General features: G+C 41.0%; 1 protein-coding gene across 1 annotated transcript; it reads left to right on the top strand.

Moving 5' to 3' along the window:
- Positions 1 to 12,635: 12,635 nt before the first annotated feature.
- Positions 12,636 to 14,066, top strand: LOC115588437 (trace amine-associated receptor 13c-like). Its single transcript, XM_030429052.1, has 2 exons — positions 12,636 to 12,805; positions 13,103 to 14,066. Exons 1-2 carry the CDS (start codon positions 12,636 to 12,638, stop codon positions 13,920 to 13,922), a joined length of 990 nt encoding a protein of 329 aa, XP_030284912.1. The 3' UTR covers positions 13,923 to 14,066.
- Positions 14,067 to 17,143: the final 3,077 nt, after the last annotated feature.

Below are 17,143 nucleotides of genomic sequence, written 5' to 3'. Positions count from 1 at the left end.
AATTACCTGTGGGTGGTGTGGTGTTGGGGTTGTCACAGTATCAACATCACCCTCTGACTCTGACTCACCCTATGAAGATTGATTTGGCACTTCTGTAATAAGTGACAGCAAATGGACTCATATCAATACATTTACAGCAACGATGCTAACTGGTCTTTGATTTTCCCTCCCTTTAAGTAGTGTATAAAGGTATTGTTCAGGAAGACTTGATCTCAAACTTGCTGACTTTTCTTAATGTGTTGCTGTGTGCATCGTCACTTAACAATCAACTTTGTGAGGTAATTGCTCACAACTCTGCGGTTGTCACTGCCTTCCTCGTCTGAACCTGCATCTCATGAGTGATATGCGCAGAGGACAAACCCAGAGTCACAACAGTTATTAGCTGTATGGATGTGGAGAGGTGGTAAACATGCTTACAAAATAATGAATGCATTTATTGTAGCTTGTTTGAGTGGCTTGATATTGTAACATGTTGGGGAAAGCCCATGGATGTTCAGGTCCAAGGTGGGCGTGGTTGGCGTGTTGTTGTCACACCATGAGTGAGAGTGTTGGGTCGCCTAGTCATTTTGCTGAGTTGTTCAATGATCTGTGAATTAAATGGCATAGTGCTGATGTTGGAGCTTGTCAATGTTAGCTGCTGTATACGCCTTATTGCTGCTGCTCGCTACAGTGGTGTCATGAATGGGATTTCAAGCTGGCAGCATCTACGAGAGAGATGGATGAACTCATTGACCACCTGCAAGCCATCAAAGCAGTACAGCAGAAGTGGCTAAAAGAGCCGTTGTTCCTGCCGCTAGCCACCAGAGACCTACCTCATCCAGGTACAGCTGGCTGCCCACTTCAATGCCTGGTCAGCTGAAGGGTCAGCTGAAGAGACAGCAGTGCGAGTTGCCCTCGCTTTGGAAGAAAAGGCCGTTCAGGTGTTGACAGATCTTCTGCCAGAAGAGCGAAAGGGTGATCCTGCGTCGATTTGGCCGCCAAGCTCATGCAGATGGAGCCCGAGACAAGCTGCCTGGATTTAGGAGGAGGGACAGGGAGAGCCTTGGTGCCTATGCTACAGACATCTGACGTTACACATGTCTGGGGTATCCCAAATTCGACACAAGGGCCCAAGAAGCACTTGCCCTCCACGCCTTCACGCCGGGGCTGCAGTTGGAGCAACTGCGGGAACATCTCCACCTGTACGGTTCAAGGACCCTGACAGATGCCACAGTGGAAGGTGAGCAGGTTGAACATGTGTTGAACACAGGGATCATACCTTATCCATGAGACACTGGGTGAGATGGACTGATTATGGGGAAAGTGACGAAGAAGCGGGCGCTCATCACACTACTACCACAGCCCTACACCGACCATGGCGTGGAACCAGGAGGCTGCCCGGACAGTTCCTGGAAGGCTGTTACAGATGTGGGGAAATAGGCCATATTGCACACCACTGCCCGGCTTCTTCCCCACGGAGCCAATCACCTCAGCCACCCACAACAAACCATTTCCCCTTGACCACACCACAAATACGACTTGGTAGACTTGGTTGAACACATGGGCTCTACCTGAACTGCAACCTTAATGGCACCCCATGCAGAGCCCGGATGGATATGTGGTACACCATTTACCTGGTCCGCCCCAGAACCTTGCCTGGCTCAAGTGGCTTGAAACCATGGGGCTGGAAGTCCACAAAGTGGAAGATAACCACAGTCACTGGTGAACGTGCCAGGATGCAAGGAGAAAGATTTCTCAAAGTGACTGTAGCTAATCACATTGTTGACCACAATTTCTGGTTGGCCAGTACCCAAGACCCCTGCATCATCGGTCTGGATCTGTAAGCTAAGTGGGAGGCCATGGTGGATGTACCCCGGGGCCACACTTTACCTGGGTTCCCAGGCCATACAGCTCCACACCACTGGGGAAGAAGGGTGGGCCGTGTAATGTGTAGGGGAAAGTCATGCACGCTCAGGTCCAAGGTGGGCGTGGTTGGCTTGTTGTTGTCACACCGTGAGTGAGAGTGGTGGGTCGCCTAGTTTATTTTGCTGAGTTGCTCTGCACAATAAATGGCATAGCACCAACATTGGAGCTTGTCTTGGAACTTAGCTGCTGCCTACTCCTTATTGCTGCCGCTCGCTACAATACCATAGGGTACCCAAGTGTCTGGAAAAGGGAGATGTTTGAGGCCCTGAACCTGGTTTGACCAGGATGGAATTGGAGTCGCTTCACAAACAGAGCATCCTGTTATCTAAGGTAGCTTAGGGGGAAGTGGTGGATGTAAATGGGGTGTCCATTCACTATGAACTGCAGCCACAAACCTGAAGTATATCATCTGCAGTGGAAAGGCTCAAAATGCTTTGCCTGTCGTTCACATTCACTGTGTGGTGGCATTGGAGCACTCTTTTTCAGCCCTGTGTAGGCTGAAGACCTGGCTCCATAACACCATGATGCACCATTTACTGTTGTAGGCTATTTGTATCATTAGATATAGTCTATAATGGTAGTTTTTAATGAATAAAAACATTTATCTAGTGGCAGACAACAATATTAACCATTCAAACTTTGCTATCTAATTTTTCTTTCCTGCAGGACAAAATTATCAAATTGTTTTAACATGTAGTGCCTAAGAGCTGAGCTCACGTCATGAACACCAAGTCAAGGTCAAGTCGAACATTTCATCAGTGTAAGTCAAGCATGTCTCTAGTCCCTAAAATGTGTGACTCGTGGCTGACTTGAGTCAAGTCATGTTACTGGAGTCCCCCACCTCTGCTGTATATGACATCATCAATGACAAGAATGGGTAGGAATATATTATTTGAGGTAAATATAATAATATAACCAAAGTTCTATTAGTAATGCGTTGATATTACTCTGTTACTGTTAAAAGTTGTACATTGCTATTTGGGGATTGGTTTGGATTGGCAGGAGGCTACACTGAAAAAGAATTGCTTGGAGAAGCTCATTTAAAAGAAAAAAATAGGAAATATGGTGAACTGCTTCTTATGTGGCACTGTGAACTTAATCCAAAATGATTAACTATGAATGTATAGTAGTGCAGCAAAGCAACATATGGAGTCCCATATTGTTATAAACGTGACATCTGTGACAAGATCAAAATAACTCCAGTTTTTTAGGTAGATGGTGGAATTATCCATTTGTTGAATATTTTCATTTCAATTAGATTTTTTTCTGAATATGTTTTTATTATAGTTTTAATTTTCATCTTTGTGGGAAATGCATTCAAACTAAAATTTCTTGATTTAAATGATCAGAACTACTGAGTTTTTTTGGCTCAAGACTTCTGATCATATTTCATTATTAGTTTAAAGTAGATATGAGTTTGTTTTTTCTTTTCTTCTCAGGTTGAAAAAACACGATCACTGTACATAATTACAGAGAGTCTTATGGCCATTAGCGGCTCCACAACACACACACACACACACACACACACACACACACACACACACACACACACACACACACACACAGTTTACAGTTAATTTGTCTCTGGACACTGAACAGCTCTCAGTGTGAAGCCCATTATTTTTCCTAATAGATGTGTACCTCTCTTGCGAGAAAAGTTTTCACACCTGCTTTCATTAGTGTCATATCATGACAGCGCTGCAAGAAAAACAAAAAACAACTCCCACACAATGATATCATCTTCACAACAAAACATGATGCAACCTTTGCTGAAGAAACAGATGACTTGTTGAGGTAAACAAAACACTTTTGGATAAGATCATGTCCCTTGAACTTTTGTGATGCAACCTCAACACACCTAAACATGATGCAACCTTTGCTGAACCTAATATACGCACACTTTTGTTGTGACGAAAGGTGGATGTGCACAAGTGGAATAATCTCTGAGGTAGCCAAAGATTAATTGTGATTGCACCATCGTTTGACAGACATCATCATGCCCCAACTGCTAAGAGCAGGCGGCCTTCATCCTACTGGAGTCGGCACTGCTGTTTTTATCTATCAATATAGACAGGTGTTTGAAGCAGGTTTGACACTAGGGGTGAGGCACTCGGCTGGTTGCAGGTGACTAGAGAGGCTGTTAGTCATACAGTTAGTGCTGGTGTGGAGTCCTCTAGTCTGGTTAATATTACTAGTCATGGGTATAGTGCAGAATGCTAGACTGAAAGTTTAGTTTACAACATTGTGACTGTCACCTTCCCTCGCCACTCTAACTAAATCATCTTCTAAATGTAATGTAAATCACAATAATTTTGATCCCCACTTCTGACAGTGCAGAGCAAGCACCTTAAACAGACTTTCAGAATAAAATACCAAAGATAATCACTACTGCATCATGTCATCCCTACATGCATACGGAGCCAAAACATACTTTAACTAAAAGGTACCTTGTTCCAATTCATAAATTATCTACCATGAGCTCCACTGAACAGCCTGTTGCTTGAAACCCCTCCAATGAGCTTAAAACCCTCAAATTTGTATTAGATTAATATTAGATCACTGTACACTAAAGCCTCACTGATTATTTGATTACCGAGCATTAACTGGACATGATAAGTTTTTGTGAAACACGGCTAAAACCTAATACTGAATGGCAGAAAACTGCCATTAAATTAAGCTAATTCTTAGAAGAATTTATTGCAGATTTGTTTACTCATTTCAATATCCACTCCCTCTGATAGTCTAAGTAAAGCTTTTCTGGCACTTCCTGATATTTCTTGCCTCATTCAGCTTGATCATGAACCTACTCATTCCAGTGGTAACACTGTTTCAATCAGCACATCAATCCAGTGGCGTAAGTATTGGCGGTGCAATCGGTGCAGCTGCACCGGGGCCCAGACGCCGTAAGGGGCCCATGAAGGAAGGAAGGAAAAAAAAAAATAAATAAATAAAAAAACAGCTGTCCAGAATTGCCACAGCCCCTGTTTTTGTGAATGAAATAGCTGGGGGCGGGTCGGTAAGGTAACGCTGAGTGGCCTTGACGCCACGTCTCGTCACCTCTCTACTGCGTCTGCAGCTGAGCAATGTGGGCCGAGGCGATGCATGTCTCTCTCCCCAGGCTGGGAGAGTTATCATACCGTACAATACCAAATAATAGCTGGGGCGTTTATTTGTTTCAGTCACTGAACAGACCAGGCGGCAATTCGGCAATTATTGTTTAATTTCTTCCTCTCAAAAATCCGGGATGAAAATGCCACAAACTTTGCCAGCTTCTCTGACATCCTTCTGGGCAATAGTTGTCTTCTGCAAGTGAAGTTGTTGCGGCGGAGAAAATGATTCATCCAACCAGTACTCGCGGCAAACTCCTCATCTCTGCTGTCACTCACGGTGGCGTACATTTGTTTCGCCATCGCCCTGATCATTTTGCGGGACACTCTCTCGTGGCGTGCCCGTTTGCTGATAACTCATTCCCGCATATTTATCTCAGGCTCCTCGCTAGCCTTCTTCCTCCCTCCACCAGGCCGCCTGGCCCTGTTGCTGTCCCTCACGGACAGACACTGAAGCTCAGTTTGATTTTTTCGCCAATCTCTCTCCCGCTTCTGGTCGATGTGATATTGACTGACAGAAAGCAAGCACAATACGTGAAAAAGGCGAAGAAGAAAAACGTGCAGTGTCAGCCGTCACATCTTCTTCCTTGATTTAAAAAAATTATAATAATTATACCCAGTATTTATTTGCAACCAGCGGTTATTTACCAAAATATTCACCTGCACCTGGCATTTAAAGGGGATCTGCGGTTAATTGAAGCCCGGCTATTATTTGGTAATTTACGGTAGTTACCAAGGCAAGGCACAGCAGAAAAAATAAATAAATAAATATATAAGAATAAAATAAAAAATGGCCGTCCATCGGCCCATTATTGAAAAATCCCGGTACTCCTGATGGCCAGTCCACCCCCGCAATAGCAGTTCTCTCGAATGGCTGTGTGTCCAAGCGTGTGTGTGTGTGTGTGTGTGCGCGCACGAGCGTGCGGTGCGCACGAGCGTGCAGTTGTGTTTAGGCCAGGGGTGGGGGGCACAAAAAAAATATTTGCCCCGGGGCCTATCACCATGATGTTACACTACTGCATCAATCAAACTAGTGCATTGCCCGTAGGAAGCATGTATTCCTATAGAAAGGTGGGAGGTTAAGTAGCTTTTTCACAGATGGCCAAATGAGGTTTTGTTTGAAGGTGGGACGTCAGGGATATAATTGGCTGTTTTTGACTACTTTTGATTATACCATTATATTTCACCTTAAAAACTATTTACCTTGCCTTGTTTGGTGTCATTATTTTCAGCACAACCTCACATGTGTGACTGTACAGTTATTTTTGCATTTTGACATATTATATTAACACTATGGACCTAAAATAACATAAAATCAGAGTAGGAAAAAGTTAGATTTTTTACTGTGAAAACCACAAATATGTTTTTTTCATTTTAGTACAGGCATTATACGACATGACCCAACACAAATTGCAACAGAAACTCTTTCAATTGTTCTAGTCTCATGAATATGTCATTTATAACATATCAAAAGTCCTAAGGAATCCAAGTGGTGGAAAGTATTGAAAAATACTGAAATTGGGGATGCCACAATTTCCCATAACCGCCCATGTTAGAAAATAGATTTATGCATGTCTTCTTGACTGATGTCCACACAAAGGGTTCAATACTGTCCACTATCAACCAGAAACTGTGTTTTAGCTTTCATAAGTGGGTATCTCTATGGAACCTTTGATTCTTATCAACTGTAACTGTCAGGTAAATTTACTATGGCCCACACAAGTATTATCTCTTTTACCTCAGAACATTTTTGATGCCATCAAATTGATATATTTCAACAACATATTTGCACATTCATGATTATTGTGTGAAAGAGTATGTTACTATTATCATGTACCATCAAATTAGCCTACTTTATAGTTAGCTAACAGTAGCTAGCTAACATTACTGTAGCAAGCTAACTGTATATGGTTGTGTTGTTGACAATCGTTTAGCTTGATGTGCGTAACAGAAGAGACAGACTCTTAATTATTGGCCAGTCTAGCCCAAAAAACCAAAAAAATGCAAAAGAAATGTCTCATAGTTTTAATTGGTCCTGATACCCTCCTGAATCATATACTAAAAGTCTACTGCTGTAGATGGAGTTTAACATATTTTTTTTTTAGATTAAAGGCCAAAGTTGTGCCCAACACTCAAAGTAAATTGAGTAGAATACGGGAACATTTTCAATTAATAGCTATCACTATGAAACTTCTCCAGCTGATTAGTGACATCATACCAAAGAAAAAATGTATTGCAAGCTTTTGAGATTTTTTGTTTATATGCAAATTGGGCCTTAATTTGCCATAATTTGCATAAATTACAAAACACAACATTTGAAAATCAGATGAAGCCAGATTAAAAAATATTGTTTCATTATGTTGATTTAATACAAAATGACAAAACTGAAGAAGGGACTGTGTCCGTTTCTCTATCATCCCATACATTAGAACATAATATTTAGAGTCATCAAAAAATCTATTTCCGCCATGTTTTTAGTATAAAATGCAGAAAATATCAGGCTATTGAAAATATATCAACAGAACTCCTCCCTAATCAAACACAAAATATAGATAGGAAGAAATCTGTAAAGAATAGTTTCTGTAGGTGTTACTGAAGTGGAGATTTCTCCTCCACAGTGTAGCAAGTTTCCCATCCATTCTTGAACTTGATGGTAAACTCTGAATATAACACAGCTGATCAAGATGTTGGTGGCAAGTTGCGAGGATGGATAGCCATTTTACTGTCAGTCACCTTACTATAAAAACGTTTCAGTCTGAGGTCATTGAGAGAATCTGCTTCTTTGCCTTTGTAGATGTGTATCATTGCTTTCCCCCCTGCAGCAGCAATCTCCTCTTTAGTAGTAGATTGTTTGTGAAAAATGCTGGCCTGTAGTCTGAATGTGTCACTTTCTTGAACCAGATGCAGAGATACCCCTTTCCCAACTCCAAACACTCTGGATGTTGTATCACAACCAAGTATAGCATGTGCGATAAAATGTTGCTGCTCACATCATCACTCAATACATCTCTTGCACTCCCTATGTTCAAAAACCTGCAACTCAATGACCTCAGACTGAAAAGTTTTTATAGTTAGGTGGCTGACAGCAAAATGGCTATCCACCCTTGCAACTTGCCACCAACATCTCATTCTGCTATGTTTCATAGCTTCAGAGTAAGGGTGTCACGATATCGATCGAAATAAAGTCACAATCTCGAACTTCGAATTAAAAAATGGAATCGTCGATGCTGCCACGCCCCATGTCACGTCCGGTCGGCTTACCAAGCGATAAAAAAACACGTGTTGAAGTGCTGCGAGTCAACCTCCTCTAACTTAGCTACTAGCTAAGCCAGTAGCTATTAGCTACAGCCAGTCAAACGACAGCATGGTGTTACACCAGGGTCCAGTTCTATTCGGCTCACGGACCGTGGTGGGGAAGCACGGGGAGATGATTTCCTCCAGGGCCGAAGTTTGTGTTTACCTTCGGGGTGAACCACTTTCACGTGTGAAGCTGGTCGGGAAATAATACCAGGGAGCTTTGCTGTATCTGGAGGAGCCGTGGCCTTTATTCACAGCCAGACTGCAAACTATACTGTTCACTTTATTGCTGTTGCTACTCCTGCTTTTGCTTCTCTTTCCTCTCCCATTCATTCACTGTCCGCACGTACACACCCTCCCTCACTCTTGCTCGCCCACTCACACCTTACACACCTTATGCACACACACAGCACGTGCTGCCCTGTTACTGAAAGGGGCTACGCCACTCTTGCAACTATGGCAATTGCAGATGCAGGAGACCCATCGACAGAACTTGAACCCGCTCCCCTTTCACTGAAGTTAATAAATGTTTTAAATTTGACCATGTGGTGTGGTACATTGCAAACAAAGGTCAGATATTATATTGCATAAAAGTCTAGACTAAAAATGGCATAGCAACCTGTGTGTTAAAAGAAATAAATGTAAAAATCGAGAATCAAATCGAACCGTGACCTTAGAATCGAAAATGTAATCGAATCGAGGATTTGGAGAATTGTGACACCTCTATTCCGGGTGTACCATCAAGTTCAAGAATGGATGGGAAACTTGCTACCACCAGAGGAATGGGGCTGGACGATCCAAGACTCATGCCTCATTCCTGTCCATACTGACCAGGACCCTGCACCTCAATCTTTGTTCGAGCTTGTGCGCTGCAAGTGCAAGTCTGGTTGCTGCACAATGCGCTGCAAGTGCCGTCGTCAAGGCCTCGACTAAACCCTAGCTTGCAGAGTGCAGAGGCGTATGTGCAAATATGTCGGCAAACTTGGATGAGAACGAGAACATGGATTGAACTTTTTTTGTTGTTGCCACAGAGTCAAATCTATAAGTGTTATGGCCTACCTCCTATTTTGTATATTCAAGTGCCTACTGGGCTTTCCCTTCTACATCTGTCTCTTTAGTTGTGGTTTTGGCTACGTATTGTGTATTTATAGATTTCACTATCAATGACTTGTCTGTTAATAGTGGTTTCCTCTGAAAAATGTATTCCCTTTTACTATAATCTTTAAAGGATGTTTTCTCAAAATTAGGTTTTCGTACACTGTGGAGGAGACATCTTAACTTCAGATTTCTTCCTGTCTATATTTTGTGTTTGATTAGGGAGGAGTTCTGTTGATAGATTTTTTGATGACTCTAAATAGTATTTTCTAATGTATGGGATGATAGAGAAACATAGACACAGTCCCTTCTTCAATATTGTCTTTTTGTATTAAGACAACATAATGAAACAATCATTTTTAATCATCATCTGATTTTCAAATTTTGTGTTTTGTAATATATGCAAATTATGATACATTTTATGAAGAAAGGCCTAATTTGCACAAAAAATCTCAAAAGCTTGCAATACATTTTTTCTTTGGTATGATGTCACTAATCAGCTGGAGAAGTTTCATAGTGATAGCTAGTAATTGAAAATGTTCCCCTATTCTACTCAATTTACTTTGAGTGTTGGGCACAACTTTGGCCTTTAATCTTGAAAAAAAATATGTTCCACTCCATCTACAGCAGTAGACTTTTAGTATATGATTCAGGAGGATATCAGGACCAATTAAAACTGAGACATTTCTTTTGCACATTTTTTGTTTTTTTGGGCTCGACTGACTGGCCTATAATATGGCCACTGTAAAGGATCGGAGTGTGCAAATTCATCTCAGGCTGCAGGTGATGATGATGATGATGATGAAGATGATGGAGATGAGCCAGACAACTTAGACTTATGATGACCAGCGATGTTAAAGTCAAGTTCAAGTTAACATGTTTAATGTGAAACATGTTAACTTGAAGCTGATGTTCATCAGTGCCAACATTTATGTTGTGCCAATTTGGAAGTATTTTGAAATTAATATAAAAGTGCAATTTTAAGTTATATTTAAATAATTTTCTTTTAAATGTATGTTAATCAATCAATAAATTAATAAAACATTTATATGGATTAGTGCAAAATGATGTACAAGTATATAGTTCAAAGTGATGTTACTTTAAAATATTATTTTCGGAAGCAAAAAAGTGGTACATGGGTATGGTTAAGAAACACCTTTGAAAAATATTTTCCACCACTTGGATTTCTTAGGACTTTTTATATGTTATAGAGGAGACTTTTATGAGTAATAAACATTTATCAGATATTCTGTTGCAATTTGTGTGAGGTTTGCCCCTTTTTTCTCATAAATTGCCTGTACTATTTTGACATATTATATTAACACTATGGACCTAAAATCAGAAAAAAAACATAAAATCTGAGTAGGAAAAAGTTAGATTTTAACTGTGAAAACCACAAATATGTTTAACGAACCATTTTTATTACTTATAATGCAAATATAAATTGTTGTTTGCTAAATTTGTGCGTGAGTTTTTAAAATTTACAAAGTTATATGTAACTATTTACATTTAAATGCAGGCAATGCCCCAGGCTCAGGCATGAAGATCTGCACTGCCTGCTCAACATTCAGCTGTCTCCTCATTTTGACTCACAACGCAAAAAAACGCGCTCTGGTGCGCACGTGGCTATGGTGTGCAGTGATTGGCTCTGGTGCTCACGTGGCTATGGTGACTATGGTTGACAATGCTAGCGGAATTCATGAAGCATTTATGAAATAATTTATTAACGGTATCATTTCAGTCCAAACAAATGCGACGTTGCACACCCTTAAACCACGCAGCAGCCATATTGTAAATCTCAGGTCAGTCTGATCCTTATCCGCAGAGATATTTGAGGCACACACACACAGACAGACACACAGACAGACAGAGATTCCTTGCTTTTATAGAGAGATAAGTAGATCGCTTTTTACCACCTGTGCAACATTGCTCAAATTAGGATTTTCCTGTCCAAGTATGACGCAGAGATCCTAATTAATGCCTTTGTTTTTATCTAGGTTGGACTATGCCTTATTTAACACATATAAGAAAATTTGATCATATTACACCAATCCTGTCCTCACTCCATTAGCTTCCAATTTTTATAAGCAGACTTTAAGGTGCTGCTAAAGACATACGAAACTGTACAAGGTCTTGCCCCTTCGTACATGTCAGATTTTATTATATCATATATTTCAACTTGTGCATTACACTCTCAAAATTCAGGGCTCCTCACCGTTCCGGGGTTAAGAAGAAGTCAGCTGGCTGCAGGGCTTTTTCCTATTGTGCCCTCTTACCCTAGAACAACCTCTTAGCTGACATCAGACAATCTGGCTCTATTGATGCCTTTAAATCTACACTCAAATCTAACTTCATGGACTTAGCTGTCAAAGTTAACGCCGTTAATTTCTTTTACGCGCGATTAACGCTTGGTATTAAAAAAAAAAAGAAACGCGCATTGTTTGATTTGCGGCTGTCGATGGCACCTGTAGTCTAGATCCAGAGGGCGGCAGAAGAATAAAAAAGGGAATCAGAAGAAGAAGAAGCAGGGTTGGCGTTCGGGAAAAACACGGTGGACTGAAAAGCGAAAGCGAAAGGAAATGGAGAAAGGACTTATGAACAGCAAATTCACTTTCAAAACACTGCCAGATGGTTAGGTTGATAGGACAAAAGTTATCTGCATATACTGTCGACATGAAATGAGTTACCATTGAAGTACGTTGAGTCTCAAATATAATTTGCGTGCCAAACACATGGCAGATGCAGAGAGCCCACCGCCCCCCCTCGCCAAAAGCAGACATCATCATGTTTTGATCTCATTTAGGGTGAGGGGATATTTTTTGAGCCTTTTATTTTCCTGCATGATTTGAAGTGTTGAATAAACATTTTCATAAAGCAAGCATATTTGCCTAACCCTAACCCTTTCTTATGTTGTTAAAAGTATTAAGAACATGAAAAAAATACATTAAGGTACATTTAGAACAGAAAGAAATATGCCAAAAAAATTGCAATTAATTTGCGATTAATTGCAAGTTGACTATGGACAAAATGCAATTAATCGCAGTTTAAAAAATTAATCGTTTGACAGCCCTAGTAGGTACACAATACAGAAAAAAACATGATGTGAGGGAGGAGGGACATTAGTCTCCATGTAAACCACAAGCTGTAGTGTGAAGAAAGTCATAAAAGAGCTCTGCGACATGTTCTGGACAGAGAGCTGCTGGAACTCAGCAGAGCTTCTCCTCTTTGGTGATGGGGTCATTTGATGGAACAGAACTCTGCTTTCCACAGCTAAACTCATCCTGCAAGAAACCTACACATCCTCGCACTGAAGCCATGCTCATTTATGTTCTTCTTTCCTCCATTTCTCTGATCACCGTGGCTCTAAATCTGCTGGTCATCATCTCCATCTCCCACTACAGGCAGATATAATCATCTAAAGTTTTTTTTTCATAAATATACCAACTTCACCCATAGGGAGAAATTGTTTTATTCTGATATAGTTATGACACTCACACTATACCATCTCTGCTATCTCTCACACACACAGCTATTTTGTCTCTGTTTTGATGATAATTTACAGTGTGTAATGTCTTCATTGCCATTGCCCCTTTTCATATAGACACATTGCTGCATTACTACATTTAAAGAACTAATTAAATCATTTGTTATGACTTTGTGGCTACAATATGTAAAGTGATGATATTCTCCCTCTCCAGGCAGCTCCACACCCCCACCAACCTCCTCCTCCTTTCTCTGGCTGTCTCAGACCTCCTTGTGGGCCTCGTGCTCATGCCGGTTGAAATCATCTACATAGAGACCTGCTGGTTTCTTGGTGACATTCTGTGCACTCTGTATTACGTTGTGGACTATATCATTACCTCTGCCTCAGTAGCCAACATGGTGCTCATATCAATTGACCGCTATATAGCTATTTGTGAGCCTCTGCATTACCCCAACAAAGTCACTAAAAGAAGAGCACAGACATGTGTTTGTTTGAGTTGGGTTTGTTCTGTTCTCTTCAGGATTCTCCTTTTACATGATCACCTGGAAAAACCAGGAAGATCTAACTCCTGTTTTGGAGAGTGTGTGGTTGTAATCAATTACATAGCAGGGATTATTGACCTTATTTTCACCTTTATTATGCCCATTTCCATCATTATAATTCTGTATATGAGAGTATTTGTGGTGGCTGTGTCTCAGGCACGTGCCATGCGGTCTCATATTGCATCTGTAACAATCCAACGTTCAGGGACAGTAACTGTGAAGAAAACAGAGATGAAAGCTGCAAGGACTCTTGGTATTGTCCTAGTTGTGTTTTTGTTGTGTTTCTGTCCATACTATTCCCCCAGTCTGGTAGGCGAAGATACATCAGTTGATGCTTCATCTATACCCTTTGAAATCTGGCTTGCACATTTTAACTCCTGTTTGAACCCTGTCATATACGCCTTATTCTACCCCTGGTTCAGAAAAGCAATTCGACACATTCTGACACTTAAGATACTAAAGCCTGGCTCACGTGATGTTACAATACTATGATGACATGCAAGTGTTTTCAAACTAAGATGTTTTTTAATGGGAGGGGAATGATAATCATTGTGCTGTTCTTCAACTAATAATATGCCTATGAATGTAACATTTCTGTTTCTCTTTAATTGTATACTGTGTATAATGTATATACATTAAACTCATGATCAATGTTGGAATCTTCTAGTCAGTTTTCATCATGGACATACATACAGAGATAAACACTGACATTCGTGTGTAAAACCTAAACAGTTCACGTGGCTTGTGATTAAGATACTTCAGTAATAATCATTCAAGCATAAACATATTCATGTTCAAACAGAATACCCAATGTGAAAAAAGCATGCATTTATCCTTTCAATTATTGTATATTTTCTGTTTAAAAACAAAATCTAGTGCTTTGGTTTCATAGTCTCTTTAGTTTCATCTAAGGCCCCACCGTCAGTGTGCAGGGGCCTAATTTTTCTTTAAAATCATGATAGTTGTGCTGTTTAGATATTGTTTGGAATTGTTTTACCCAGGTAGTAAAATATGGGTGATATTGTCCTACTACTCACAATGTGTAGGCTTTCCACGACTAAAGAGAAGAATTATGTACAATTTTGTGATAAAATTAAATTAATGTGACTCATCACGGTTGGCAAAGAATATAGATGTTCTTGAAACCTTGATAATTCATGAACATTATTTATCTGTGGAACTGTATGCATAATGTGTAATACTTCTATACTTTATACTTATCTTTTGCAAGGAAATACTTTTCTAATATATTTCTATACTCATAAGCCCACTTGTCAATATCATACTACCAAAATCTGCACATCTTGAAACAAAATAAAAAATCGGGAAAACAAACTTTAACATGACGGTATTGATTATTTACTTATATCAAGAAATGTTCTTATTTGTACAGTAAATGGGCAAGCTGCATGCTGTGAGAAAGAATTCCTTACTACGATTTATCATGTCTTCTCCAGTCTGGGTTGGATTTCCCAAGGGCCCAATACAGGGAAAATATCCGGTTAGATTTCATCTTACAATAATTTGTCCACTGATGCCACTTGCTGAGTGCCCTCTAGACCTAGTCCAACCAAATGTCCTTCTTCAGTCTTTGGTCATTAATTTAAGTTTTGTTTTTCTCAACACTGGCTGTTTTTATTGTGGTTTGGTTGTATTTGTAGTGGACTGTTTCTCCTGCTGCTACATCAAAGTATGCCATTAAAAGTGCTGGTTTTATTGAATTTGTAGCCAAGTGTAACTCGCTCTGCTGCTACACCGTTAATTTAGATTTACATAATCACTGGCACCATGACTGGATAGGGAGTGTAGCTGAGTGTGATTCAATCTACTGCTGCAGCCCTGGCCTTATTGCGTTATATCTGCTGGATTATTTAGATCTGAGTGAGTTCTAGCTGAGTGAATCTCGCTCTACTGCTACAATGCTAGTCCTACTAGCACGCCCCATGTACTGAGGTGTGTTAATCTTAATAATGTCTGTGTAAGTAGGAACAGGATTTTTCCCAACCACCTGTTAGATGATATTACCTTACAGGCTTTGCCCCTCTCTGATTTCTGGCAATAACCTCGTCTTGGAATTGCAAATTATGCTGTCTGTTAGATTTCCATCTAGTTTAGACAGTAGGATTGCTTAGGCTGATGTACCTTCTTCAGGAATGCCTGCATTTACCCCCCATTCAGGCTCTTAACACCACAGACATATGCTTGGTCATGCCTCCAATCCCCAAAAAAGAAAGTACGATGAACCACTGGCATTTAAAGTGGACTCTTTGGCCTCTGAGCTTGCCCAGATTATAGCCCTTCTTCTCAATTTACAGCTTGGCAGCCATTCTGCCACAGCTGTTACTTAAGTTTCAAAGGTCCCACTCAAGGCTGTGGATGTGGGCGATCCCCTAGTCTCCGTACCCTCTACTGTTAGCCACATGATGAGGATCCACTGTCTAATGCAGCTTCAGGGAATCTTTTCTCTGATATAGGCCAGTGACAGGCTCTCATTGGTCAGAAGCAGAGTCCTTAAAGGATGTTGAGGCTGGCTTTTCCATGGTAAAGCATGCGATTCAGCAGTCCATATCACAGCTTGGTCTGGATGCTGCCCCTGCTAAGGCGCCTTCAGGGTTCTACCCTCAGCACCATACATTGATGAACTCCAGAGGTACGGACTGGATCAGATGTCTGCTATTAATGCCTACATTGCTTTTCTGATCTGTATTTCCAAATGAGGCACTTATAGAGGATGTGGACCAGTGTAGAATCACTGATGACCTCCTAACCAAGAGCTATGATATAGTGGCTCGGATTGGACATGTCAGGATCTCCTTCCCACCTTGTTGTAACCCTGTCACAGTCTCTCCAGACTGCTGATCTTGATGCCCCAACACAGAGTCTGAGTGATGCTTCATACCTGCTTTCACTTTCATGACCAGAGAGATTGGTAGAATGATGTTGCGTGGCTTGTCCAGTCTGTCTGTCAGAGGGGTGTAGGAAGATGCTTCATAAGCTGCCTGTCATCCCAGGCCAGATGTTTGGTTCTGTAGCCCAACAAGCTTTGGAGGGCTTGGCTGGTGTAGGGACCGGCATGTGGGCCTTTAACCCTGGTGTAGTTGTTCTGTGCCTGTATTGCTAATTCTTTTGATGATGTTACTCAATAAGGGGCTCTCTGTCTCTGCGATATAACAATACCCATGTGCAAAATATTTTATGTATGACACCGAGCCAATTGCAATGAAAGTTCATTCTCATCTGCACTGTAAGGTATAAATTTGAAATGACAAATATAGAAGAATCGAAGAAGAGTTACATATGTAATTAAAACTGCAAGCAGTGATGAACGGGCCCTCGCAGTCCCCGCACGTCGGGCTGCAGTGTGTCGGACTGCGCGCTCACCTGTTACAAGCATGTCATGATGGGGAGAAAACAAGCAGTGAATGTCATGTCAATCGGATGATGTTTGTCTGACTTCCTGTGTCCAGTGGGTGGCGCTATGGATATGACACAGTACTGATGCACAGATCTATTCAGGGCGACTCCCTCTAGATTTCTGAGAGATTTGGCTGAGATAGGAAATTGTATGAAGAAGTTATTAGGACTCGATGCTGACAAAGGATTTTTATGGCGGGCACCGCCATGGCCAGAAGGTATGACATAGGACAAAGATTTTCCTAGCATGTCTTTTGCATGGTCCGAGGAGTATACTGACTGACTGTGAAGACTGTGCT

Source organism: Sparus aurata, chromosome 9 (genome assembly GCF_900880675.1).
Source record: "Sparus aurata chromosome 9, fSpaAur1.1, whole genome shotgun sequence".
NCBI lineage: Eukaryota > Metazoa > Chordata > Actinopteri > Spariformes > Sparidae > Sparus > Sparus aurata.
The sequence above is the reverse complement of the archived record's forward strand: the minus strand, read 5'-3'. Positions and strand labels throughout refer to the sequence as shown.